Source organism: Crocuta crocuta, unplaced genomic scaffold (genome assembly GCF_008692635.1).
Source record: "Crocuta crocuta isolate KB4526 unplaced genomic scaffold, BGI_CrCroc_1.0 scaffold44, whole genome shotgun sequence".
Taxonomy (NCBI): Eukaryota; Metazoa; Chordata; class Mammalia; order Carnivora; family Hyaenidae; genus Crocuta; species Crocuta crocuta.
Window position 1 is genome coordinate 5,331,010 of NW_027530179.1, and position 26,862 is coordinate 5,357,871.

The 26,862-nt window shown below is 53.7% G+C and overlaps 2 protein-coding genes across 4 annotated transcripts; one reads left to right on the forward strand and one right to left on the reverse strand.

Annotated features, from left to right (window-relative positions):
* Window positions 1–484: 484 nt before the first annotated feature.
* DLK2 (delta like non-canonical Notch ligand 2) lies at window positions 485–4,601 on the forward strand. Of its 2 annotated transcripts, XM_077764917.1 has the most exons (5): window positions 485–586; window positions 863–926; window positions 1,909–2,039; window positions 2,482–2,626; window positions 3,689–4,601. In XM_077764917.1, the coding sequence occupies exons 1-5, from the start codon at window positions 511–513 to the stop codon at window positions 4,422–4,424; spliced, it is 1,152 nt and encodes a 383-aa protein (XP_077621043.1). In that variant the 5' UTR covers window positions 485–510; the 3' UTR covers window positions 4,425–4,601. The 2 variants fall into 2 exon arrangements, with proteins under 2 accessions (XP_077621043.1, XP_077621042.1); XM_077764916.1 differs by lacking the exons at window positions 485–586; window positions 863–926 and adding an exon at window positions 1,661–1,687 and having other exon boundaries at window positions 3,689–4,600.
* On the reverse strand, window positions 4,522–25,406 carry ABCC10 (ATP binding cassette subfamily C member 10). Of its 2 annotated transcripts, none has more exons than XM_077764915.1 (22): window positions 25,364–25,406; window positions 24,887–25,058; window positions 21,085–22,303; window positions 19,533–19,760; window positions 18,749–18,905; window positions 18,357–18,466; window positions 16,666–16,745; window positions 15,859–16,030; window positions 14,171–14,269; window positions 13,584–13,773; window positions 12,726–12,803; window positions 12,353–12,547; window positions 11,791–11,944; window positions 11,416–11,605; window positions 9,260–9,603; window positions 8,775–8,944; window positions 8,138–8,298; window positions 7,562–7,815; window positions 6,088–6,233; window positions 5,906–6,003; window positions 5,320–5,432; window positions 4,522–5,010 (listed from the first exon to the last, which is right to left on the reverse strand). In XM_077764915.1, the coding sequence occupies exons 2-22, from the start codon at window positions 25,045–25,047 to the stop codon at window positions 4,857–4,859; spliced, it is 4,473 nt and encodes a 1,490-aa protein (XP_077621041.1). In that variant the 5' UTR covers window positions 25,048–25,058; window positions 25,364–25,406; the 3' UTR covers window positions 4,522–4,856. The 2 variants fall into 2 exon arrangements, with proteins under 2 accessions (XP_077621041.1, XP_077621040.1); XM_077764914.1 differs by having other exon boundaries at window positions 24,887–25,176.
* Between the last annotated feature and the right edge of the window lie 1,456 nt (window positions 25,407–26,862).

Genomic DNA, 26,862 nt, shown 5'->3' on the forward strand with positions numbered 1-26,862 from the left:
CTCTGGGAGCTCCAGGCCCCGCGCCGCGGCGGAGTCGAGCGCGGCGAAGATAGGAGGGGAACGTGGGAGCAAGTCCCGGGGCGGGAGAGGGGGGAGGTGAGGTGAGGGGCGGAGACTGCTCGCTGCCCGGAACCGGCCCCCGCGTCCCCTTCGTGCCCGAGGCCATCTCTCGGCGCTGTCCTCGTCCCCGCGGAGTCCTCCGTGAGGACTGCGTTCACAGCCCGGGCCCCTCCAGCGCCTGGACCTCGCTCGGCGCTGCCCATCCTTCGCTTCCTTCCCACAGAGCCCGCTCCCGGGCTCCTGTCTCCAGTCTCCTCGCCTGCTCAGTCTTCCCCGCCTCCGCCCTCCCGCTGCCCCCCACCTCCTTCTGTCCGGACGCCCCTCTTCCTCCTCGGCTCCCATCACTTGGAACCGGAATCCAGGTCCGGCCGCCTCCCAGCCTGTGCCGTCCCACAGGTGTCCGCAAGTCCGGCCGTCCATCCGTCCGTCCTCCCGGGGCCGGCGCTGACCATGCCCAGCGGCTGCCGCTGCCTACATCTCGTGTGCCTGTTGTGCATCCTGGGGGCACCCGTTCAGCCTGCCCGAGGTGAGCGCGCCCCCGGACTCAGGTCGCGGCCCTGCCCGGCCATCTCTCGCTTGCGTGTTGACCTCTGCCGGCCAGAGACGGCACTGCAGCCGCTCGACCCTCTGGGTTGGCGAGACCTAGGTAGTCCCGTTGCAATTCGAGGAGTCTCTGTTCCGCCTGAGCCCAGAGCGAGCCCACCCAATTACTGAGACCCCTCGTCCTCCAAGCCCCGCATCTCAGGGAGACGAACCCTAGCCCCTCCTACGGGCTCACTCCTCCTACGTCAATCTCTTGCAGCCGATGACTGCAGCTCCCACTGTGACCTGTCCCACGGCTGCTGCGCGCCTGACGGCTCCTGCAGGTACCTCTCTCGAACACGTGCTCCCAAACTCCTTTGCTCCCCATTTCCCAGCAGGCCCACACCCACAACCAGGTCAAGCCCCATGGCAGAATGTCTAGGGACTTAGGATCCTCCTGTTCACTCCCTATCCCCTCATGGCCATAGGGCAGACTGGCCAGCCTCTCCTTCACCCCCAGTTCTTCTCTGCTTTGCCTCTCTTATGCTTCTTCTCGCTTATGCCTCCCCACTTTTTTACTCTCCCAAGGCTGATCCAGGAATTCTGAAATGTTCCTCAAGATACTAGGAGGAACATCTGAAGCTTGAGAGAGTTTGGAGATTGGAGCCCATGAGGAAAGGGGGTGCGGGAGATAACGATATAAAGAGAATAGGTTTAGCCTGAGAAAGAAAGGCTGTGGAGGGTTGCTGGGGCGAAGCACTCAGGAAAGAGGATCTTTCCTTATGAATCTGAGTAATTGACTCACTGGGGTGGGGGATGGGCAAATCCTGTAGCAGGAGAAAAGTGTTTCTGCACATAAGGAAAAATGAGCTGACAGGGCAAGGTGCTGGCAGTGTTTGGGCCACTCTGAAATAGTCCAGACTTAATAGGATGGGAAAATAGTCCTGATGACCTTTCAAGGTCACTCTTTTTAAACCATTTCGGAGCACCTCAGACATGCCAGGAATGGTACTGGGGTTATTTACAAATATCTTCATTTCTTCCTCAACCCATCCCTGCCAAGCGCATCTCCAGTTTACAGATGAGAACACTGAGGCCCAGAAAGGTTAGACAAAGTGCAGAACGAGGACTTGCATGCTGGTGTCTGATGGTCTGATTCCGTATGTGTGTCCGATGACCCTGTACAGCCCTGCACCTACCTGGGATAGGCCTGCTTTCCCTTTAGGGCCTCTCACATGTCCCGTTTTCTAGATGCTCCGGTCCTGCCTCCTCCATTTCCTCAGATCCCCCTACCCAGACCCCTGCCCCTGTGCTTCTCCCCATCAGGTGTGACCCAGGCTGGGAGGGGCTGCACTGTGAGCGCTGTGTGAAGATGCCTGGCTGCCAGCACGGTACCTGCCACCAGCCCTGGCAGTGCATCTGTCACAGTGGTTGGGCAGGCAAATTCTGTGACAAAGGTAGGGGAGTAGAGAGGTTAGTTGTTGGGCTGGGGACCCTGTGTGTCTTAGGGGAAAATCCATTTATCAAGTACCTATTGTGTCTGGCTCAAACCCTCAAATACGTGGGATTTTATCATCTTAGACTTTATAATACCTGTTACCTAAATTGGGCCTCGACACAATCCTGTGAGGTGAGCGAGGCAGCTGCTGAAAATGTACTCGTTTTACAGATGAGGAAACTGAGACCCACAGATGAGATACAACTTGCCCAGTCACTTTGAGACAGACCGGCAGTGCCAAGGCCTGACTCCAATTCAGTGTTGTTTCCCCGCACTACACCATGCAAGCTCTGGGTGGGTTTGTAGTGCGAGTCACGCCCACAGAATTTTGGGTGGGGCCTGGGCAGGTCTGGGTGCCAGGTGTGAGGGGTGATCCCAGAACCTTCCCGATCTCTCTCCAGATGAGCACATCTGTACCACGCAGACCCCCTGCCGGAATGGAGGCCAGTGTGTCTATGACGGGGGCGGTGAGTACCACTGTGTGTGCCCACCAGGCTTCCATGGGCACGACTGTGAGCGCAAGGCCGGACCCTGTGAGCAGGCAGGGTGAGTGCTGGCCTGGGGTGGGAGTGGGAGGTTAGGGGAAAGTCTGGTGACAGAAGGGAGAAGAAGGAGGACTGTAGAGAGAGTAGTGGTGAAGTATTAGGGCTGAGGGTCTGAAGTCCCACATGGGGGCACCTGAGGACAAAACCCCAGCCTGCCAAAGTGTCTCCGGTTCAGTGTTTCCCAACTTTTTGGGTCCCATCTGAACTGCTCCCCCAAAAACAAAAACCTGCAGGAGCTGGAGGTATAACCATCAATGTGTGACTGCTCTGGTTGGGAAGGTGAGTGTGGGGAGGTTGAGGACCTAGGCCTCTCCCTGGGGAAAGCTGGCATGCAGCCCCTAAAGATGTTCCACGCAGCAGCCTGTGCCTCACTGTGAACTGAGGAAATGGGGCTGCAGGGCTGGACTTGTCCTCATTTCTGCCTCAGGCCTGAGAGCCTACGCAGATAATAATAGCACTCTTGCCTTCAGCCTGGCCTTCGTTTGACATTGGATTATCTCATTTAACTCTCACAGTTTGGGAAGCTGGGTACTATTCTTCTCACTTAAAAAAAATTTTTTTTAATGTTTTATTTATTTCTGAGAGAGAGAGGGGGAGAGAGAGAGACAGTGTGAGCAGGGGAAGGTCAGAGAGAGAGGGAGACACAGAATCTGAAGCAGGCTCCAGGCTCTGAGCTGGCTATCAGCACAAAGCCCGATGCGGGGCTCGAACCCACAAACTGTGAGATCATGACCTGAGCCGAAGTTGGACGCCTAACTGACTGAGCCACCCAGGCGCCCCTCTTCTCACTTTTTAAAAAAGATTTTATTTTTAAGTAATCTCTACACCCACTGCGGGGCTTGAACTCACAACCCCAAGATCAAGAGTTGCATGTTCTACCACCGGAGCCAGCCGGGAGCCCTCCTATTCTCATTTTTAGAATGAGGTGTTCAAGGCTCAGAGAGAGTGGCTCAAGGTGACATAGCTAGCAAGGGGGTAGAAGGGTGGCAGTGGGCAGGATGCTGACCTGGGCTACCCTGCAGATGCAAGGTGCCATCAGTGGCGTCTTTCACCCCTACTGCAGCTCTCCATGCCAGAATGGTGGGCAGTGCCAGGATGACCAGGGCTTTGCCCTCAACTTCACCTGCCGCTGTTTGGCTGGCTTCGTGGGTGCCCGCTGTGAGGTCAATGTAGACGACTGTCTGATGCGGCCTTGTGCCAATGGTGCCACCTGCCTGGACGGCATAAACCGCTTCTCCTGCCTCTGCCCTGAGGGCTTTGCTGGACGTTTCTGCACCATCAACCTGGATGACTGTGCCAGCCGCCCATGCCAGCGAGGGGCCCGCTGTCGGGACCGTGTCCATGACTTTGACTGTCTCTGCCCCAGTGGCTATGGTGGCAAGACTTGTGAGCTAATCTTACCAGTCCCCGATCCTGCCGCCACAGCGGACATGCCCCTGGGGCCCACCTTGGCTGTGGTGGCACCTGCCACGGGGCCTGTGCCCCACAGCGTGGGGGCAGGTCTGCTGCGCATCTCCGTGAAGGAGGTGGTACGGAGGCAAGAGGCTGGGCTAGGTGCAGCTAGCCTGGTGGCCGTGGTGGTATTTGGGGCCCTCACTGCTGCCCTGGTCCTGTCCACTATGTTGCTGACCCTGAGGGCCTGGCGCCGCGGTGTCTGCCCGCCTGGGCCCTGCTGCTTCCCTGCCGCGCACTATGCCCCAGCCCGCCAGGATCAGGAATGTCAGGTTAGCATGCTGCCGGCAGGGCTCCCCCTGTCGCCTGACCTGCCCCCTGAGCCTGGAAAGACCACAGCACTGTGATGGAGGTGGGGGCTTTCTGGCCCCCACCTTCACCTCCTCGGCTTCTCAGACTGGAGTAGGCCTTTCTCGCCACCCCTCTCCTGGGGTACACACACTGAGGGACCTCAGCCTCACACCAGAAATATTATTTTTTTAATACATAGACTGTAAGGTGGAAATGTTATCAAATAAAACCATGAAAGTGCGCACGGGCTCCTTTGCCAGAGAAACCTGCCTGGAGTCCCAGCTGCAAGAGGGCCAGAGCAGAGGCCTGGCTCCAGGGAAGCCTCAGCACTGTGTTCCCCAAGAAAGCACAGTTTCCAACTTCCCTTTTCCCCTCTGGGAAGTGAGGGAGAGGTAGAGTCACAAAGGAGACTGTAAACAAGAACCCAGCACCTCTGCACCCGCTCCGGGGTGGGGAAGACTGTAGGATGGGCCTCAGGCTCAGGGCCCTCAGGGAGAGCAGCGGGACCCCTGATGGCTGCTCTGCAGCAGCTGCTGGAACAGTGAGTGCGGCCGGCTGCGCAGGGCGGCAGGGGAGTCCAGCTCCACGACCCTCCCTGCTTGGAGCACCAGTACCCGGTCAGAGTTCAGGATCGTGTTGAGCCTGTATGGGAGAAGGTGGTCAGTGGGGGGTGGGGTAGGGTGGAGGACAAGGCCCTAAGGAAGAGAGCTGACCTGCTTGTCCCTCCTCTCTTCCCCTGGCCAGCACATGTCTGTTCCACAGACGTCAGCCCCTGGCCGGAGATAGCCTCGGACAATGTCCTATATAAAGGGCCTGGAGAACAAGGAGCTGAGATTCACGGGGGATTGGAATCTCTAGAGCCCTGATCCCTGGGGTCCCTGAAGGAGGGGAGGCTCTGGGTTCCTGTCACCATGGTCACTGATTAGATTCTCGCTCTGAACATGTGCATACCTGTGGGCGATGGTCAGCACTGTCTTGTTGGCAAAGCGTCTGCAGATGGTCTCCTGGAGTAGTTGGTCTGTCTTCTGGTCCACACTTGCCGTGGCCTCATCGATACACAGGATCTGGAACACGTGGAGAGGGTTGGGGAAGAAAGGGAGGAAGAGGGTTAGCCTTGGCTCCTACCTATGCACCATCCCTCCTGGCCAGGCCCAGCCCAGCCTACAGCTCCCCACCTCCAGCTATAAAAGGAAAAGTGTCTTAGTCTCTCTCTCTCTTTTTTTTTTTTTAATGTTTTATTTATTTCTAGGAGAGAGAGAGACAGCATGAGCAGGGGAGGGTCAGAGAGAGAGGGAGTCACAGACTCTGAAGCAGGCTCCAGGGCCTGCGCTGTCAGCACACAGCCCGACACGGGGCTTGAACCCACGAACCACGAGATCATGACCTAAGCGAAAGTCGGACGCTTAACCGACTAAGCCACCCAGGCGCCCCGAAAAGTGTCTTAGTCTCTTGAAACCTCTCCCCAACTCACTTCCTCAGCCTGACTGTCTACTGCCTTCTTCCTGGCCCTCTTGAAGATCTCCTCCTATTGCCTTACCTTGGCATCCGTGAGGAGAGCCCTGGCCAGACACAGCAGCTGCCTCTGCCCCAGGGATAAGCTCCGGCCTCCCTCGCCCAGCTCACCGTCCAAACCACCTGCAAGGCACACCATCCTCACCCCCAGGGCCTGGGCCCCTCCCTGCTCCTTCCTGCCACCACAGGGGAGGCCCTAGTACTCACCCATGGACGTGATCACCTCACTCAGGTGGCACTGCTCCAGGGCCTGCCACAGGGCCCTATCCTCATGCAGGCCCTGGGGGTCCAGGTTTTCCCGAACAGTCCCGCTGAACAAAAAGGGTTCCTGGGGGATGACAGCCAGCTGGGATCTGGGGGGCAGGGTGGGGACAGGACATGGAGTTCTGACTCGAGATGTGGCTGCTGCTGTTCCTAGCACAGGTTTTTAGCTAGCCCTTCCGGGAAAGTTTGGGGCAAGATGCAAACAGAATTCCCACTTTGCTCCCGAATTGGCCAGCCACATACCTAGATCTGTGCCAGGGCTATGGGGAATATCAAAAAGACACCCAAGGAGTTACTCTCAGTGAGGTACAAAACACTGAGAACAGGAGTGGAATAAACTGTACGGGTCCGACTCCAGCAGCCACTGGGGCAGCAGTGGCAAGGAATGACCAGAGTGTGAATGGGTAGGGGACACTTCAAGGTCAGAGGTGGGCCTGGAATTGGGCCCTGAGGAGCTATATGGTCGAGCTTATAGCTTATATAGGTAGTAAGGCCACCACAGGTAAGAGAAGACAGGAAGAGGGGCACCTGGGAGGCTCAGACAGTTAAGTATCTGACTTTAGCTCGGGTCATGATCTCGCGGTTTGTGGGTTTAAGCCCCACGTCGGGCTCTGTTCTGACAGCTCAGAGCCTAGAGCCTGCTTCAGGTTCTGTATCTCCCTCTCTCTCCAGAAATAATAAACATTAAAAAAATTTAAAAAAAAAGAGAAGACAGGAAGAGCAGGTCCAGGCCCTGGGATCAGTAATGGGCCTTGGAAGACAGAGCTTCCCTACCTTGTGCATGTCATGGAACTCAGAAAAAATGATACTAGCTAAACCTGGAGGTGGGAGTGAGGAGATGATCAGCCCCAGAAGAGGCCACTTGTGGCCAGGAGCAACTGGCCCAGGTCTCGAGCTATCCCAAGCACCACCTGCTGAGCATCAAAGCTGAGGGCATCAGTATGGGGCACTGCCCCTGGTTCAGGAGGCAAAGACTGGTGGGTCTCGACCAGAGGCTGTGTGCTGGGAAATATGAGGTGAAGCTGGACAGGTGGGCCTGGGTCAGATTGCAGACCTTGAGACCACAGCTATGAGTCTGGACCTGACCACTAGGAGCTCGCTATCCTCACCTGCCTGTCCTATGCTCTATNTTGGTTCAGGAGGCAAAGACTGGTGGGTCTCGACCTGAGGCTGTGTGCTGGGAAATATGAATATGAGGTGAAGCTGGACAGGTGGGCCTGGGTCAGATTGCAGACCTTGAGACCACAGCTATGAGTCTGGACCTGACCACTAGGAGCTCGCTATCCTCACCTGCCTGTCCTATGCTCTATCCTGCCCCTGACCAGGCCTGGCCGTCCTGAGTTGATATATAGCCGTCCTAGCTGGACCTTCCTCCAAGTGCCAGTAGTCTGGTTCCCTTTTTCTCCCTCCCCCAGACCTGAGCTCGGCCAGCTCCAGCTGGCTGGTGTCCACACCGTCCAGCAGCACTCGCCCCGAACTGGGTTCCAGCAGCCGGAAGAGCACCAAGAGCAGGGAAGACTTGCCAGAGCCCGTGCGGCCCACGATGCCCAACTTCTCTCCAGGCTGCACGCGGAAGGTCACCCCGTCCAGGGCATTTGGCAGCCCTGGCCGGTACACCAACACCACATCCTGGAACTCCACGCTCCCCTGGGTCAGCCAGCCGATGCCCAGCTGGTGGGTCCATGGGTGGGAGAGAGAGGGAGATGGGCAAGGTGGGAGAAATCAGAAAGAGAAGGGGGGATGGAGAGTGGAAAGAAGGAAGAATTAAGAGAAAGGACTGGCGCAAGAGGAAAGGGCACATGCCGCAGAGATGAGGCCCTCTCCATGGACACAAAGATGAGGCACGCCCTGAAGACTGCGGGATCACATGAGGACCCGAGGGGAGCCGAGATAGTGAGGAGCGAAAGGAAAGGAAGCAGGGGAGAGACAGGGCATGTCAGGAGGAGCCTCCAGGGTGCCAGTGCCCTGGCCTGGGGCAGGGGTGCAGGCCTACCCGCGGCAGCTGGCCCTGGGGCTCTTGGGGCAGGTCACAGGAGTACTCCTCCAGCCGCTCGACGCTCACCAGCATGGCTTCCGTCTGCGTGAAGCTGCTCACCAGGCCCGAAAGCAGGCCCGTCAGGGACAGGGCGTAAGACAGTGCCAGGCCCACCAGTCCTAGGGGAAAGGAGCACAAGCCACTAAGGGATTACTGCACATGGGGGCGCATGTGGGAGCCGGGGTGGGGCGAGGTGGGAGAATTCCAAACTGTGGGCTGTGGGTATGTAAAGGAAGCCAGCTGAGAAGCAGAAAGACACCAAGACCTAGACAGGCACCACAGGAAGCTGGCCACAAGGGAGCGCAGTGGGCCTGGAGAGGCTGTGAGGGAAGACACCGGAAGCCGGGCCTGGCAGAGTGCTGGGGATGGGGCAGAGCAGGGAAGGGGTGAAGATCAGAAAACTCGTCCCACACCCACCACCACTTGGGCGAGTCTCTCCCTAGGACTTAGTTTCCTTGACTCTAAAATGTGGGCAATGAAAATCACAACACCTCCTCCCAGGACCCCCTGGGTGGGAGGTGAAATGTTGGGGGGGACAGTGCAGGGAGAGGTCTGGGGCGGGAGGATAACATGCTTCTGAGGTGCGAGGTGGCACCTGGGTTGGCGAGGCCCTGCTGGTGCTGCACCAGGGCGATGCCCGCGATGGCGCTAACCACGGTGGCCCCCATGAGCTGCAGCCGAATGTCCAGCCACTGCATTGCGGCGCTGGCTGCAAACTGGCACCTCTGGTTTAGCTCCAGGAATTTCTGGTTCTCCTCTTCAAACCTGGGGAAGGCCAGGGGGAAGCGAGGCCATTCCATTGTTGCACTGACCCATCCAGACTCCTTCCCCGAAACGCGTCCTTCTTGGAGCTGATCTATACACCCATAGGCCTCTACTCAGGGGTATAGAGGGTATAGAGGGGCCAATGTTTAGCCTCACTATCCCTTTATTCTATCTCCTTCCTCTTTCTCCCAGGGCATCGCACTCACATGCCCTTCTTCTCAGTGGTCCTACCCTCCCCTGGCACCTCACCCCCCAACCCACCCGCACCTCCCATCTTGCTCCCCTCCGTGGCTGAGAGAGGCAGACTTCATACACCTGTAGGTGGCTCCGGCGGCCCGGAGCACAGTGAGGCCAGCCAAGGTGTCAGCCAGGTGGGTGTAGAGGGGGGACAGCGTGAGGCTGCTCAGGCGCCGCAGCTCCCGGGACGAGGCCCTGTAGTAGTGCTGCACGCGGTAGTAGATGATGCTCAAAGGCGGCAGCAGCAGTAGCAGCCAGGGCAGGCCGGAGCCCAGCACAGCCAGGAGGCCCAGCAGGCCTACTGCGTTGGCCAGCAGGATGTTGAGTATGAAGGGAAGGCTGTCATCTGCACAGGCCACGTCGGAGGAGAAGCGGTTTAGGACCCGGCCAGCGGGTGTGGACTCGAAGAAAGTCACTGGTGCCTTGGAGAGAGGGTGTGGTTACACAAAGGTGGGGCCTGGCAGAAGAGGGGTGGGGACAGCACTGTGGGCAGAGAAGAGGGGCATGTGGAGCTTAGAGGGAGACTATCCCAGGGTGGGAAAGATATTCTCCCATCCCTCTGGCCAGTGGTGACCCTAAGAGGCCATGCTGGCCATTCCTCTACCCCCTTGCAAGATGTGCCTACTCCCCTCTCAAGGGCAGGGAGCCAGTCTCTCTCTAGAAGACGGGGACTTCAGGCCAGTGTGTGATAAGTTAGATGTCAGGAGAAATATCCTAATTGCCTGTGGCTGGGCAGAGTGGTAAGGACAGCAGTCAAAGTCAGTATTATCTCATGGCTAAGCACTTGGATTCCAGTTGCATCTCGTAATTGGGAGACCCCAGGCAAGGAGCTTAATCTCTTAAAGGCCCCTGTTTCTCATCTCAGAAACAGGGATAATACAGAACAGCAGCTCCCAGGGCTGCAGGAGGATTGAAAGCCACATACAGCAGTCACGTGCTTAGCACAGTCAACCTGGCATGGAGTAAGTGGTCAGCAACTGCCAGCTGTTTAGATGGCTACTGTGAGGGACTGTCTCAAAGGCAGCCCGTCCCTTTCCTCACCTTCTCCGTCCCCCAACTCTCTGCCTTTACTTGGGGAACAATCCTCTTATGGCAAGGGACTAGGGCACAGGACTTTCAGAAGCAGCTCCTAATGCCAGTTTATAAGAAATGAATTCCATCACAGCCTAAAGATGCCCTGCTCGAGGCAGAACAGTGGGCAGTTACTCCCTGACAGGCAACAGGAAGACCTGTGTAGTACTGGGCTCACGGCCTGGCTCTTCACGGAACTAGGCTTGCCCAGATCTCTTACACTTTCAGAACCTCAGTTTCCGCATCTGCAAAATGGGGATAATAGTACCTACTTCACAGGGTTATTATGAGACCCAGATAAGATAACAAACATGAAAGGGCTTTATAATAATAACAACATCATTAACAATAATTGCTAATTGAGTAGAATGTGCCAGGCACTATTCTACGCACTTTCCATGTGCTAATTTAATCCTGATAATAAGTCTATGGTGTCTGCCAAAGACTAGATATACACATAGCAACAGGGATCAATCTTAGAAACAGCACTAAATAAAAATAGTAAGAAATGGAACGTCATTTATAAAAATGCCGGCACACAAAACATAGGCATTTGCAAAAAGACAAACACAAAGATACACACTGGGGTGCCCAGTTCATGAGATCCAGCCTCACATTGGGCTCTGCACTGACAGCTCGGCGCCTGCTTAGGATTCTCTCTTGCTCTCTCTATCCTTCCCCCATGCTCGCTCTCTCTTTCTTAAAATAAACAAACATTAAAAAACTTTTTTTCAAATCCCACAAAGATACATACTAACCACACTTAGAATGGTACTTATCAAGGAAAGAAGAGAAATGGAAATAGGGTATGCAGATAAAAGGGAACAGATAAACAAACAAACAAAAAGGCATCTTGCGTGATCTAAGGGGTGTCCTGTGTCCCATGAATAAGAGGTGAATAACTCAGGCCTCTGCACTTGAAGTCCAGAACAGAAGTGATTCTGAGAAAGATTCTCTTCTCCCCATTTTACAGATGAGAAAGCTATAGGCTTAAGCAACTGGGTTTGAACCTAGGTAGCCGCTCTGCTCTCCAGGCCTCTCTGGTCAAGGCCTCTCTCCTGAGAGGGCTATCTTCTGAGGACTAGGAGGTAGGATGGGGCCCCAGTGGAGCCTGGATACTGGGAGTGCTCCCCCATGCCACCCCCACCCTCCCCTCTCCTCACCATAAGGACTCGACGCAGCAGGCGGCGATGCAGGGTGGCAGCAGCTTGGAGGGTGCCTGCCGCAAAGAGCACTGCCCGGAGAAGGGTGCAGAGGGAGTTGACGCCGGCAATGGTGGCATATACGGTGAGGTAGAAACGGATGTCTGAGGAGTCGTTGGGGGCAGCTCTCGGCAGCGGGGACACTGAGGTGCTGAGTGGTGAGGAAGGGGCTGTGAGTAACCAAAAGTAGGGCCCCTCAGGGGTCCCCTCCCCTCCCCCATGCCAGCTCTCCCCACCAGAAGACACACCCCTGGAACACTAGCCCCCTACCTCTCAATCCCTGCCTGGCAACACCTCAGTGAGAGTGCCAGGCCTGCTCTAGCCCCAGCCACTCACTAGAGGCTTCCTGAGGAGAAGAGAAGCAGCTGGGCAGAGAGGAGCCCCGTGAGTCCGGGGCTGCTGGGGGCTGGCGCCTCCTGGGAGCTATTCTTGTCTGCCTTCAGCTGAGAGATCCAGTGGGAGAGCCACCAGTCAGCAGCGTTCCTTGTGGCTGGGGGAGAATCCGGAGGGAAAAGCCGTGAGTGAGACCCATTCTTTTGTTCCATTCAAACACCCCCTTCCTCTGCCCGTGACTCTGGTTTCTACTCTTCTTCACCCCCCTGGCCCTCCCCACCTTGCCACTATCCCATGTCCTCCTTAGTGTGCACTTCTTTCCTGGGCCCATCACCCTTTTGCTCTGAGGAGTGCTTGATCTGGTATTTGCAGGGTAGGGGCTAGCTGGGCGGGGTGTACAAATCAGAAGATGGCTGCAGAGTACACCCCTCCTGCCGCTGGGACTCTCTCAGCTGCTGCCCCAGCCTGGGGAGTCTCAGAGCTTTGTAAGTATCAGGACAAAGCGATGGCTGTGAGGGGGACCTTGGGCTGTGGTGGGATGAGGGGCTCCGGGGTTCACTCCAACCTTGCATGAGGAGCAACGAGAGGAGGATGGCTAGGGCCAGGCCCCGGCCCACGGCCCTCCAGTATGCTTGGTACACGTGCAAGGCCACAGCGCCCTCCTTCTTGCTTTCTTCCTGCAGCAGGCGGCCACATGTGTTCTCCTCCACTTCCAGGCCCGACTTTGTTTTCTCTAGGTTCTGACCAGACTGCACTGTGTCTGTGAGGATCAGGGGAGGGGGCGAGGGAGAATTGCAGGGGGGGAGGGGGGATGGTGGTAAGTTTGCAGGACAACAGTTAAACCTCAGGGTTTCAGACAGGCAGGGGAGCTTTGAGGAAAACGTAGCTCTAAAGTATGGTGGTGATGGGCAAGTCCTTTCCTCACCCCTGAGCCATACCTGAGTCAGACTCTTGTCCATCCTCAGCCCAGGCTTTGGGGACAGCCTGTACCAATGGCAAGATCTCAGAGGGAGGTCCTGGAAGGCAGCAGGGAGATCAGCATGGGGTTGTCCTGGGTATGTACTCTGCCCTTCTCGATGCGTCTGGAATCCACTTCCCATTCTTTTTGGACTCCTTCTCTGACCCTCCCTAGCAGGGCCCTGCCCTGGACCCCCAGACTCTGAGCAGGATCCTCAAGTCCATCCCTCTGTGTCTGCAGTCCAAGCAGCACAGACAGAAAATGTTTACCCCTAGAAGGAGAGTCCTAGCCTCCCAGGAGCACCCGGTACAGAGTCACCTCTCCTCACTACAGAGCTTTCTCCTCTTGTTTCACGAAATTTCTAAAAACTCTGGTGGAGCCTCATTTCCTCCTGTTTCTCTCCTAGTGAACTTGCCAGATGGTCATTTCCCTCTGGATAATAATCCATCAGAGGTGGGTTTTTAATTTTTATTTGTTTGTATTTATTTGATAAAAAGACTATTCTAAACCTGACTGCTTTCTCGTCTCAAAGGACAAGAGTGTTCTCAGAGATCTTGGGCCTCTGTGTTCCCTAATGTGTGCCACCCAGTCACACAGCCCAGGTCCCAAATCCACTGGCATTGCACCAATGTGCTCCTTTCTCTCCTCCTCTCTGTGGTCTCCCACCAGTTCTGTGAAGGCAGGACAGGGTCTCCCAGGAGACAGGATGACGGGGCCCAGGCCACACACGGAGGTGGCAGAGTCTACATGTGACAGTCCGACTGTCCTGTTCCCCTGTTACACCTGGGCAGACGGCTGTCTCCCTTGGCTGGTCTCCCACCCTGGGGGTCCACATTACCGGCCTGTACCAGGCGCCCGGCCTCCATCAGTAGCACCACATCTGCCCTCTCCAGGTACTCCGTGCGGTGGGTGCAGAGCAGCCTCGTGGTGTGGCTCAGCACTCCCAGGATGCACCGATGCAGCAGGTGGTTGGCCACGTCTGCATCCACAGCAGCCAGAGGGTCATCGAGGAGATAGAGCTCCTTTTCCTGGGGAGGGGGAGGGGCACCACGGGCACCAAGTCCCAGGTCCTCTGGTTAGAACCCAGACCTCTCCTAGGACATGATCCCCATGTAGTCAGAGAGAACAGCTGAGAGGAACTCCAGGGGCTCCTAGAGCAGTAGAGACAGAGGTAAGATCTAAGGGTGAACTTCCCTCCAGTCAAGCAAGGCCAGTGCTCAGCTTTGCTGGGGTCCAGTGATTCAAGTTACACAATGCTTTTTAAAGGGCCTTTAATTCTGCCTTCAATCTGCAAAAGGGGGATGGGGTGGCCAAGGGCCCAACACCTGAGGAACATTAAATAAGGAGTAAAGATACCAAATGCTAATGAAAATATCTCCATCCCCCCTCCCTCCAAGGCTGCAGACTCCCCCATCTTTAATTTACCTGATAGACAGCACGAGCAAGGGCAATCCGGGCCCGCTGTCCCCCGCTGAGGGTCACACCCTTCTCCCCCACCTCTGTCTGGTCCCCAGCAGGCAGGATCTGACAGAATATGCCCCCCAGCATTGGTCAGTGGGCTCCCAAATACAGTCTATTGCATCTCTTTGCAGGGAAGAGGTGGAGGGGGTCAAGAGAGCCAGGGAGCTTGAGGCTTGAATTTTGGGTGAGCAAGCCACAGGGGATAGCCCATAATTCCAACAATCCAATCTCCATGGCATGAAGTTGGTATTTCTTGTCTCTCACAGATGAGATCAAAGTTCAGAGTAGCCTTGCCCAAGGTTGTTCCACAGCTAGTAAGCAGCAGGACATGAATGTGGATTTTTTTTTTTTAATTTTTTAAAATGTTTTATTTATTTCTAGGAGAGAGATAGAGACAGCATGAGCAGGGGAGGGTCAGAGAGAGAGGGAATCACAGACTCTGAAACAGGCTCCAGGCTCTGAGCTGGCTGTCAGCACAGAGCCCGACGCGGGGCTCGAACCCACGAACCGCGAGATCATGACCCAAGCGAAAGTCGGACGCTTAACCGACTAAGCCACCCAGGCGCCCCTGAATGTGGATTTTTAACAACCCCATCACACTCACTACCCTGCCTTTTTAACACGCAAGGATGATGACGGGCAAAATCAGCGTGAAAGCTTTAATAGGCTTTGCCAGAAGAAATGAGAAGGAATGTACCCCAAGCCTTCCTGTGGCCTCAGGAGTGGTCTCCTTAGCTAAGGGGTACCCATACCAGAGGAAGCTCCTGAGGCCTACCAGACAACTTTTCCCACTAAGGGAACAGCTTTGTAATTCATCTTTTTCTTAGTGTCTAGAATTCATCTTTTTTCCCAGTACCTAGCAGACATTTGAGAAATCCTTGATGTAGAAACAAATGAAATGAGGCACCTGGGAGGCTTAGTGGGTTGAGCATCTGACCGTTGATCTCAGCTCAGATCATGGTTTGTGAGACTGAGCCCTGAGTTGGGCTCTGCGCTGAAATTGCAGAGGCTGCTTGGAATTCTCTCTTGCCCTCTCTCTCTGTCCCTCCCCATCCTCAAAATAAATAAATTAAAAAAGAAAAAGAAACAAATGATACATGGGCATAGGATACCCCGTGGTCAATGTTAAAGGCCCTTTGTCCAGGGAAGTTCACAGTTACCTGGACAGGGTGGTGGTGATAATAGTCCTACAGGGGACATGGGGATTGGGTGGGAAAGTCACAGGAGAAATCTGAAATCTCATCCCCCTAAATTTAGTACATAGGATGTAGGGGATCTAATGGACTTGCCTAGAGTAACTTTGACTCTCTTAAGCCTCCCCAATGGGAAGTGGGGGAGCCTCTTGAATCAGAATCAAACCTATGTAGAGCTAAGCCTCAGGGGGAACCCTCCCTTAGCCTCAGAGGCCTCGGAGTTCCCTTAGCTGCTATGCAGAACACCTCATCACTACCACCCCTCTGGGTCCCACAGAAAAGGGGAAACCACACAGCTGGACACTCTGGGAGGACCAAACCTCACCGCCAGTCTTTGGTTAATGGTGCTTGAGTAGAAGCAACCCCTTCCCAGAGAAGCAAGTCTCTGACTAGAGCAAGTCTCCCCATCAGGGACATGGGGAAGGAGGTAGCCAGGAGGTTTCAGGGCCAGGCACTCACACTGAGGTCATCACTGAGGGCGCAGGCCTCTAGCACTTCCTTGTACAGCTGGGCATCAAATGTCTTCCCAAAGAGAATGTTGTCCCGGATGGTGGCAAACTGGATCCAGGGCTCCTGGGTGGCTAGGCCAAAGCCTTTGGACAGCCCCCACACGGCCACCCGCCCACGCAGCCTGCAGGGAGCAGGGCCAGCAGCATGGGGGAGCCCGCTCCCACCGGGTCCCTCCATACCCAGCCCTTGCCCCCCAGAAGCTTCTCCAGACTGCCATCTTCTACATCAGGTCCCTCTTCATGTCACATGGGATTGGCAGCCACTGAAGTTGAGGGGTCCTAAAGAGGCTGGGGGTCTTTCTGGACTGGGAAGGGAAGAAATCATTCTTTGGGTACAGCCAAGCAGCTGTCAGGGCTGGATGTGCTCAGAAGCTCAGAGGAGAGCATGGCCACCACCCTGCACTCACTCATTCTCACTGTCAAATAAGAAGGCCTTCCTTCATACTTCTGCTCCTCTCTGGATCCTCCCTGCACAACCACATTGTCTGAAACAGCAGCTGATGCAGGATGTTTCCATTTATTTCTTCACTCACTATTATACCACTTACAACACTCTGGTATGATGATTATCACTCACTTTCTTGACTGCCTTTCCCTTTCCAGAATGAAAACTCTCCCAATAAAGAGACCATGTATTGTTCATCTCTGACCCTTGGCATCTCTGGACCCTAAAAAGGTGCCCACCACCTGGCAGGGGCTAGGCAAGTGTCTGCTGAAGGTCAAAGCTGAGGACAAAGGGGCACTAGAGGTTGCTCACCTGTGGAGCTCCCCAGCAATGGCAGCCAGCAGCGAGCTCTTCCCACAGCCCACCTTCCCCACGATGCCCACCAGGACACCCTGCAAGGAAGCCAGACAGTAAGCATCAGGTCTCCCTCCTGAGGCCCTGGGCTGCCGAACATTCCACAGAGGGCTCTCTCTGGGCCCCTGGTAGTCTGTAAGAAAGAATGCTCCAGTCCCCCGGCTGAACTATGCCTCAGGGAGTGACACCGTGCAGGACCTAGAGAAGTACAGTGCTTTACTCCCCACTCAGAGGAGCGATCAGTTTCACGGTCTCTGTGAAGGGCCTCTGGAGAGAAGCTAGAGAGTGTGCCAGAGAGAATGAGAGGAAAACTGCCCAGAATTTCCAAGGAGAGGTCAAGGTAGGGAGCTCAGAAGGAGGAGAAGGGAGGGAGGGACTCCTGGCTTTGGAGCCTGGATGCTGGGCTAGCTAAGTCCACCTGTGGTTAGACTTTTGCTATCTCAGAGTAAAAGTGCCCATTTCTGTGATTTAGTTTCAAATCTTCTGTTCTCTCTTCATTTCTCAGTTGTAACATACATTCATGGGGCTATCATCCTGCACAAAAAGGGGGGAAAATACCTTTTTTAGAAAGAAGTGGAGCTCTTAGAAGCTCTGTGATGCCCCCAATCTGTCAGCCAGGATTGACCCATCTCTGAGTGGCCACCAGACCAAGCTGAGACCCTCCTCTGGGAATTCTCCTTCTTTCTGCCTGTAGCCTGTAAGTGGAAGGGCTATCTGCAGTCACATCTTCTGCTCAGTGGAGAGCAGGTCCACCGAGAGAGAAGCAGGAGGCATATGAGAGAAGCAGACAGAATGAAGTTCTAGGGGCTGAGTCCTGGTTCTGGGCTGCTGAGATCCAGCTGGATGCATGCATGCCCTTGGATTGTGCAATTCATCTCTATATCCTTATTATAAATTCTTGTTTGCTTAAGCTAGCTCCAGTGGGTTTCTATGACTTATGTCCAAAAAGCCCCAACTGACACATTAGTAAAATTCCTTTGAAAAATTCCAGCCTTGTCTTGCCTGAACTAAGAAGAAAAACAAATATACAGCCCATGCCAGAAATGTGAGCCAAATGTGGTAGAGACTAGAGAATACTGGGTTGAGCTGTGGGGCAAAGGGTTGGATAGGGGTCAGGAGAGAGGGAAAACCAGGACTCGGGTAAATAGAAGTCACTGTCCTGCCAGGAATATTCTTTCAAGTGCTTGTCTGAGGATGTATGCTGTGGTATGAGTCACAAGGTGTGATTCCTTTGCACCAGGCTAAATAGAGGATTATCTACCTATTTGCAAAATCCTTCTCAGAAGAGACTGCTGGGCCTCTCCCCTGGTCCCCAGCCTGGGGCAGATGCTGAATAAGCTCTGGGGTCTGTTCTGAACTTGTTGGCCCCTGAGGGACAATAGAGAGACAGACATACTTGTCGGCCTGCAGTAGGTGGAGATAACTGTCTAAAGACCAGGGAGAAAGTGGATGACTCTGAGAAAGCTGTCTTAATGGGAGGACAGTCAGAGAGAAGTGTAGACCTGCTCGCAACAGCCCCTCCAGTCATCCCCTCAGTGATTAGAGAGGTAGGCCACCTAGCTACGATTGGCTCCGTCCTTGCTTCTCTGTCACTGAGTCTGCCTCTCTTGTTCATCTGGGGATCGCCCTAGGTTGTCTACCCAACACACCTTCTTCACTTCAAGGTGACTGATGAAGGTCTCCTGGCTGGTTCCAACTGGGTCCCAGGAGAACAGGGCTTCATGCAGCTCCAACACTGTAGATGGCTCTGTGGGGGGATCTGAACAGGGAAAAAGGCACTCAACTTGGGCTTCTAATGCACAATCAACCTACTTGGAGGAGGGTAAACCAGAAGCGTGCCATTGGCTTGCCTCTCCTGCATCACCTGCACAGTGCTAATTCAGCCTGTCTTGGTCTGAGGGTTCTCTCCCAGGAGATGGCCACTTGCTCTGCCTGGGTTCTGCTCCCTCTGGCTCGTCTTGCCAGCACCTCTGTATAACGTCCTTGGGGCTACAGCTCCCTCCTCACTTGTGCCAGGTTCTTCCCTCGAGCTTCCCATTACCTGGGCTGTAGTAGGCTTGGGGGTTCTGGTTGGGAAGGTCAAGGAAACGCTGAATCCGGTCCAAGGATACTTTGGCTTCCAGGAGGCCATTAATCACCCAAGGGAAGTTGTTCAGGGGAAGAATGAGCATGCGCACCAGTGCCAATGCTGTGAACACCTAAGTAGGATAGAAGGGGGATAAATCATCACCTGAAGCCCAGGGGCTACCTGGAGGCCTGCGCTATGGGTGGCCCTGTGGACAGGTGTGTGGACGGAAGAACAGGGCAGCAGCAGAACTGAGGGGTTGGCTAGAAAATCCCTGGGTTAGAGATGGCAAACATAGCCATTTCAGAATGCTAGAAATTCCAGATGTTCCTCCAGGGATCCAGGTTGCACCTTGATAAGCACTGAGGCCTGGCGCATTCTGAGACCTGCTCAGAATTTCTATGGACAAACATCATTTGACCCTGGCCAGAGCCAGCACTAGATCATGGACTTTTTTCTCCAAGGCCATCAGAATGGGGATCAGGAGACATAAATGGGGATTTCAGAGCCTGGGCCTGCAATCAGAGAAGAAGGAAGAGAGGGAAAAATAGGAATTCCTTCACAGAGGAAAGAGTTATAGATCTGAGGCCCCGGAAACTTCAGAGAATCCCCCCTTGGTCAGAAAAGGGCAAGACAGCCAGGGATCCTCCTTCCCAGTAGCCCTGAGGGCCTGAGCCCACCTCCCAACTGCATGGCAATCTCTGGTTGCTGCCTCTCTTCATGCTTTGCTACAGCCATCCCCTCCTCTCTTGGCCCTTACCTTGGTGGCAGTGAGCTGGTGACCCATGAGAACATAGGTGATGAAGATGACGATGGAGATGACAACCGGCAGGGCAGCCCACAGGTACACACAGGCTGCATCCAGGTATTTGATGACCCTGAGTCGCCCCAGTTCTCGAGCTCGACAGGCCTCTACTCGGGCTCCCAGGGCCTGCTCCCACCCGAAGAACTTAATGACCCGAATGCCACTCAGCAACTCTGTCATGAGCTAGGAGTAGAGACCAGAGAGCAGTGTGAGGTGGAGATACTGCTCATGTGTGTTCATTCTCCTCTGCCCAGTCTTCCCCAGGCAACTAACAGAGGAGGCCGAGTACTCCGAGCTCCCGGATACTCTGTACTCTGTACCTAGCCCTGGTTTGCTTGCCCACCTCAGCCCTAACTTGAAATCCTGCCTTCAAATCCGCTTCAGCCCTGAGTTGCTTCCCTGCCAGTCTTTTACTTCTCCACCAGCAGGGAACAAGTCAGAGCTGGAATCCCCCCCACCTTCCTAGGAGATAAAGTGATAGAAAGCACAGGAGTGTCACCACACTGGGGTAAAAGCACTCCCTCCATGAGATGAGGGACTAAGGACTATTTCCCAAAGCCAGAACAGATGGCTTCAGGAGCTAGTCACTAGTCTGGCCCATGGCTAGAGTACAGATGTAGGAGGCGACACCAAAGCCCAGGGTCAGACAGGTTGGTGAACCCAGGCAAGATGGGCAAGGGCCACAGAACCTCTTTGGGTCCCCACACTCACACATCCCCAGCCTACAAGCCAGGTTGGCACTAGGTGCCTTCCCAGATGGCACTGGAGACCTAGTCTGTAGCTGTCATGGGCAGGGGACGAGGCCCTGGATCATAACCAACTATGAGGGATCCCCTCCCTGTTAGCACTCTAAGCTACTCCCAGAAGAGGCTGATAACTATGCTGTGAGGGCCTCCAGACCTGCCATCCCCCAGTCACTGAAGAACCCAGAATTGACGCTGCCAGACCCTCCTCACCTAGAGCTGGTCTAGGCAGAAGACTGACCTACTCCCTTCCCTACAACCCACCACCCCTTAGAGGTAGCTGGGGTTCTCCTAGGCTTCTGTACACGTGGCTACGGGATGGTTTGTGCCCTTAGATGAGGAGAGGGGGGCTCAGGTCCTAGCACTAATACTAAAAACCCATTTGGTCCTAAACAGGCTACTTCCTACCTCCTAGGATTGCTATAGGAGCTAATACTATAGTATTACTAATGGGTCATGTTCATTTAGTGCTTACTTTCTGACTTTCCCTGTACCCAGGGTTACCTAATATAATTATGGTCATTTCCCAGATGAGGAAACAGAGGCCCAAAGAGGTTAAGTGGCTTGTCTGAGGTAATTAAACTAGTAAATGGTAGGGTTGGAATTTGAACCCATGTCTGTCTTTCTCCGGTCTGAGCTCTTTAGTTATTAGTTCTTAGCAGTCGGATTTTAACACCCTCAGGCACTGTGCATGGGAGGACCTGGGGACCAGGATACTGGGTGGGGGTCTCTGGATTGCTGAGGGACCCCAAGTAGCCCCTCACCTTAACCCGTGCATCCTTGTACTGTAGCATCTTCTGGTTGCTGGCCATAATGCGGGTGGCAATCACTTTGTTGACAGGGACCAGCAGCAGTGCCAGGATCAGACCACCCACGAAGGCCACACCCACCTGGTGGTGCAGCAGGTAGAGGGTGATGGCCAGCTGCAGGGGTAGGCCCCAGGCCTCGTGGAAGCTCCCAGCAAAGTTGAGCAGTCGCTCAGAGTCAGTACCTAGCAGGTTCAGGGCCTCCCCAGCAGGAGGACGTCTGGGCCCCAGCTGTAAAGCCTTTCGGTACAGAATATTCAGCACAGCCCCTCGTGCCTGAAGCGTCACCTTCCGTATCTCATATCCATACTGATTCTGCAGCACAGCACCCAGTACAGCCCCACCAGCTAGCCCCAGGGCATAGAGCAGGCCATTGCTTAGTGGCTCTTGCCCCTCCTCCAGGAAGCCCACCAGTAGGGAAAGCAGCAAGGGCCCTGAGAATCCCAGCATGGTCCCCACCAGTTTTAGCAGTCCAAGCACCAGATAGTGCTTCCCAAAGGCCCCATACAGGGCCCTCCACAGCTGGGCCCCTTGCTGCCAGTGTGCTTGGAAGACACGAGCCAGGTAGGTGGGGTGCAGCCTGTGTGGAAGGCGGCAGGTGTCCTGGGGCTGCCGGAGCTCTCCACGGGCCCCTCGGGCCAGCAAGGGCATCAGCCAGGCATAGGAAAAGCGTGACAGCCAACTCTCCCCATCTTCAGCTATCTCAGGCTCCTGTTCCTGGGACAGGAGGGGCTCCTGGGCCCAGGGCTCCCGCGGCTCCCCAGGGACTGCCCAGCCCAGACCATAGGCCAAGAGTGCAGCCAGCTGCAGGATGAGAAGGCATAGGCGAGATAGGGGCCCGGGTAGGAGTGGGGGCAGAAGTGTGCCTCGTTGGCAATGCCATAGCAAGGTAAGCACTAGGGCTGGGGCTGGCAGGAAGGCAGCCAGAGCCAAGGCCAAGGGTCCCCGGGAGTGGCCATGAGGGGAATGAGCCAACGCCCACAAGGCCAGGCAGTGGCTGATCCAGGCCACAGCTGCCACGCCCCCTGCCAGCACTTCTAATCCTATTGGCCCTGGGCCTGCCCCTGGTGGCAAAGCAGCTGGAAGGAGGTCTAGCAATGGAAAGATGGAGAGCAGGAAGGAGGCTGCAAGTCGGAGGCGCCAGCCTGGACTGCAGTGCAGGATGTTATCTGGATTCCTAGGGACAAGGAGGCAAAAGAAAAGGAGGCACATTATGGCTGACTCAGACCCAGACATTAAGTCTAATAATTCACTTACCTAGAGGCAATCAGCTCCCTTTCCTGCTTTGTACACCTTATTTCTATCCCATTTTACCCTGAAATACAGGGCTTTTCCTCCAGGAAGTCTATCACAAGCTAATCTATTTTCCAGGCTACCCGTACCATTTCTGACCATTATTTTGCCACAGAAACTAGCAATTTTTAGTTACAGTTGTGTGGAACATGAAGACTAATTAGAAAAAAAAGAAAAAAATCCCAGGGGCATTTGGCTGGTGTCAGTCGGAAGAGCATGCAACTCTTGATCTCGGGGTTGTGAGTTTGAGACCCATGTGGGGTGTAGAGATGACTTAAATGAAAATAAAACTTTTTTTTTTAAATCTTAAATTTTCATACAGATAACAACTAAGGAATGAGTATTCATTTTTATAAAATTAGCTACCTAAAATAACCCTTAAATTCGCCTGAGGCACTGTTAGATGAACTTATATATGGCTTCTACACTCTATACTATAGCCTAAATTTTATGAAGCCTCAGAATATTCTACTCTTTCCAATGGTTGTAGAAGGTGGTATAGATCATATTCTGTGATTCCATTTGCTGAAGAAAAACCTCTTTTTAGTTTTGTCTCTACCTTCTTGGCATGCAAAAAACTTTTTTAGTGAACAAAAGTGTGATCTGTCTACACTGAAAATCAAGTACAGGATAACACATCTGTAGCAGCGAATATTAGAATGCCTTGAAGGTTCACACAGTGAGATTAAATCTATTATTCCCTTAGTTGGTAAGGCTGGGTTACTGAAAAAGTTTAACTATAAATTAGCATGCTTTGGATTTCCTCTAAAAAGTCCAACTAACCACAGTTATCTGGAGTGCTTTACACTGGAATAAAAGGCTACCTTTAAGAATTGTATTTCTGGGGCGCCTGGGTGGCTCAGTCAGTTGAGCATCCGACTTCGTCTCAGGTCATGATCTCACAGTGGGTTCGAGCCCTGCGTCAGGTTCTGTGCTGACAGCTCAGAGCCTGGAGCCTGTTTCGGAGTCTGTGTCTCCTCTCTCTGCTCCTCCCCAACTCATGCTCTGTCTTACTCTGTCTCTCAAAAATAAATAAAATGTAAAAAAAAAAAAAAAAAGAATTTTATTTCCTAAGATGTGGGGACAGAACTTTTGGGCCTTTGGAGGCCCCAAGATGGCCATCAGTCAGTCTTATGACCTTGGGCAAGTCTCCTTCCCTTTCTGCATCTCTTTTTCTTCATTTCTACAGTAAGCAATAAGGAGTCTGGACTCCAAGCCCTCTAATGTCCTTTCTTGCCTGAGATTTTGGATCTCTCTAACCTTTTCAGCAGTGTACAAAATGTCTGGTAAGTAAGATACAATAACCACGGTTTCTACTGATTATACGATGGTCTTTCTTGCCTGTTCCTTAGACTGTGAGTTCCCAAAGAACTGTGTTTAATAGATACTCCTCTGAGCAGGTTTTGGATGTCTGTGCTAACTGACTAACCCTCTCTAGACTTCTGTCTCATTCTGTGTAAAATACAAATCAAGAGTCCCCCAGACCAAGCAGGTCCCAAGTTTCTCCTCCTGAAGGAAGGGATTCATATGCCCCTGATTCATCTTGGATAGGGACACATTCCATCTAGCAGACTAGGGACTCTCAAAGGCAGAAACTAGATTTCTCTCCTGCCTTGTCAGAAGCCAGAGTAAGACATATCTAGCCATAGAGGAAATAAATACAAAATCAAAGTGGGTTTGACACTTGCACTTTAGAGCCCCAAACCAGAAAGATTAGTTTTGATTTTGCTCTTCTCTTCTACCTACTGCTTCTTCTCCAGCTGGTTACATATGCTTCCCTTAGTCTAGAAACACAGTTTTCTTTTTTTAATTAAAAATTTTTTTTAATTCATTGATTTATTTTTCAGAGAGCATGAGTGGGGGAGGGGCAGAGAGAGAAGGTGGAAGGGGGTGGGGAGAGAGAGAGAAAGAGAGAGAATCCCAAGTACGCTCTACACTGTCAGTGCAGAGCCTGATGTGGGACTTGAACTCACTAACCATGAGAACATGACCTAAACCCAAAATCAAGTCGGAGGCTTAGCCGACTGAGGCGCCCCAAGGAACACAGTTTTCACATATGGAAGTGGTGAGAAATTGATCCTACATCTTCAACACGTTATCCTTCTTGGCTAAAAACATGTTCACCCATTTTTGCCTTCAATGCATGACAGTTGTCATTGGGCATCTAGAAATCTACAGAAGAGATGCTTTCTACGACTCATCCGGCCTTTAAAAAAGTACCAGCCACTGCGCTATATGCTTAAATGCATTATCTGATTTAAGCCTCCCAACAATGCTATGAGGCTCAAAGATAGGTGACCTGACCCAAAAGAGCCACATTGCTGCAAAGTGCTAATGCCAGATGCTATTCTATTTTTGCCCGGCTTCAGAGACCTCACTATTCTGGTTAGACTACCTCGGAGATGTGGGTTTCGGGTGAGGTCTGCAGGCACACATGGACAGATGTCTTGCACCTGTTTCTACCCACCTCGGAGCGCCCCAGTGGCAGGCACTCAGCACGGCGAGGAGCGCGTGGGGCAGGGCGCTGAGCACCAGCTGGGTGAAGCAGTGGCCCGTGGTGTCCCCCTCCCACACCGGGAGCGGCTGCAACACGCTGGTCTCGCACAGCTGGGCCAGGAGCCGCTCCATGGAGGCTTCACCTGTGGAGAAAGCCGAGGTGGAGGGGGGAAAGGTTCTTCCCAGACACAGGGGGAATCCGTGTTCCCAACGACAAGGTCCAGGCTGGGAGCCGGCACCCTGGAAGACGGGATGGTGGCGCTGGCCAAGCAGCGGAGGTAGTGTCAGCGGATTCCGACAGCCGGGTCTCCCCGCCTCTAACCCCGCCCCCGGGCCGGGACCTCCCCTCGCTCTGGCGCCGAGGCCAGACCCCGCCCATTCTCGCGTTACCTCAAAGGGAAGTAGTTTGGCTCCCCCGAGCGGGTGGATTTCTGGGGTGGTCACATACCTCGCCTCGCTTTTCCCCCTTCCTTGCGTCTCTGCCCCCAGAGATCCGGAACTTCTGACCTGGAGAAGCTACCTGCCACCGGATCCCAAGATCCCAAGCACCGGTGAATGCAAAAGAGCCTGCTGCTGAGTTAGGGTGTCCGCCTGGCTCGCTTGGCACCATCTATAGGCGGGAATGACCTCTCAGGCACAGTTCGTCCCGCCCATTTGCCAGGCTCCTGCGCGCGTGCGCACTTCTCTCTGCTGCTGAAGGGCTCATTGAGCCGGCGCGCGGCCGCTGCGGTCCCACCCTGCAGCGGGTTCACGCTGCCTTCTTTGCCTAGGAACTGTCGTCCGCTCTAGTGAGTAGAGTATTCGCTCCCATCTGTCTCCTGTTTACTAGCAGGCACGTGCATTGCACTAATTCTTTTTTTTAAATTTTTTTAAAATTTATTTCTAGGAGAGAGAGAGAGAGACAGTGTGAGCAGGGGAGGGTCAGAGAGAGAGGGAGTCACAGACTGAAACAGGCTCCAGGCTCTGAGCTGGCAGTCAGCACAGAGCCCGACGCGGGGCTCGAACCCACGAATCGTGAGATCATGACCTAAGCGAAAGTCAGAGTTTAACCGACTAAGCCACCCAGGCGCCCCTGCATTGCACTAATTCTTAAAGCTTACTGAACTGAGAAGCCAAACGTGCGAGATACACGGACGTATAATGTCACTTAAGGACTCTTAGGCCATTTCCTTCTTTACTCCAAGGCTGCATGAACTTGGGGAAGTTACTGACCTCTTTGAACTTCAGGGTTTTGTTGTCTGTGCAAAGTGGACAACAATACCAATACCAGGGTACTGTTGAGAGAGTTGAGTAAAGTGTTTAGGGCAATTGCCTTGCTTAGAGTAGTGGTATAAATAAATACATTTTAGAAAAACAGTGGGAAGAACATAAACTTTGTAGTTAGGTGGACCCGGATTTAAGTCCTGACTCCACCAATATTTAGCAGTGTGATCTCAGGCTAGTTACTTCTTTTTTTTTTTTTTTTCTTCTCTCTTCTTTTCTTTCCTTCCTTCCTTCCTTCCTTTCTTCCTTTCGATAGAAGTTTATTGAGTACACCGCAAGGGAGTGGCAGGCAGGGCAGCAAAGGAAAGACTGTCTGCCTTGAACAAGTTATTTCTTTATCTTAGTTTTATTATCTGTTTATTGGGCATGGTGCTGGTACCTTACAAAAGGGACACTGGTACTCCATACAGCAGGGACACCTGGTGGCTCAATAGTTAAGTGTCCAGCTCTTGATTTCGGCTCAGGTCATGACCTCACTGTCGGTGGAGCCCTAGCCCCACGTAAGTCTCTACATGAACAACTCAGAGCCTGCTTAGGATTCTTTCTTTCTACTCCTCCTCCTCTGCTCACTTCCACTCTCTTTCAAAATAAGTAAACTTTTATGGGGCTCCTGGGTAACCAACTTCAGCTCAGGTCATATCTTGTGGCTCATGAGTTTGAGCCCCACATTGGGCTCTCTGCTGT

Coding starts and splice junctions, on each gene's coding strand:
- DLK2 (XM_077764917.1), top strand. CDS start 511: ATGCCCAGCGGCTGCCGCTGCCTACATCTCGTGTGCCTGTTGTGCATC. Junction 587..862: donor ACCCGTTCAGCCTGCCCGAG/GTGAGCGCGCCC, acceptor AATCTCTTGCAG/CCGATGACTGCAGCTCCCAC. Junction 927..1,908: donor GCGCCTGACGGCTCCTGCAG/GTACCTCTCTCG, acceptor TCTCCCCATCAG/GTGTGACCCAGGCTGGGAGG.
- ABCC10 (XM_077764915.1), bottom strand. CDS start 25,047: ATGGAGCGGCTCCTGGCCCAGCTGTGCGAGACCAGCGTGTTGCAGCCG. Junction 11,945..12,352: donor CTCGTTGCTCCTCATGCAAG/GTTGGAGTGAAC, acceptor ATTCTCCCCCAG/CCACAAGGAACGCTGCTGAC. Junction 8,299..8,774: donor GCAGGGCCTCGCCAACCCAG/GTGCCACCTCGC, acceptor CCTTTCCCCTAG/GACTGGTGGGCCTGGCACTG.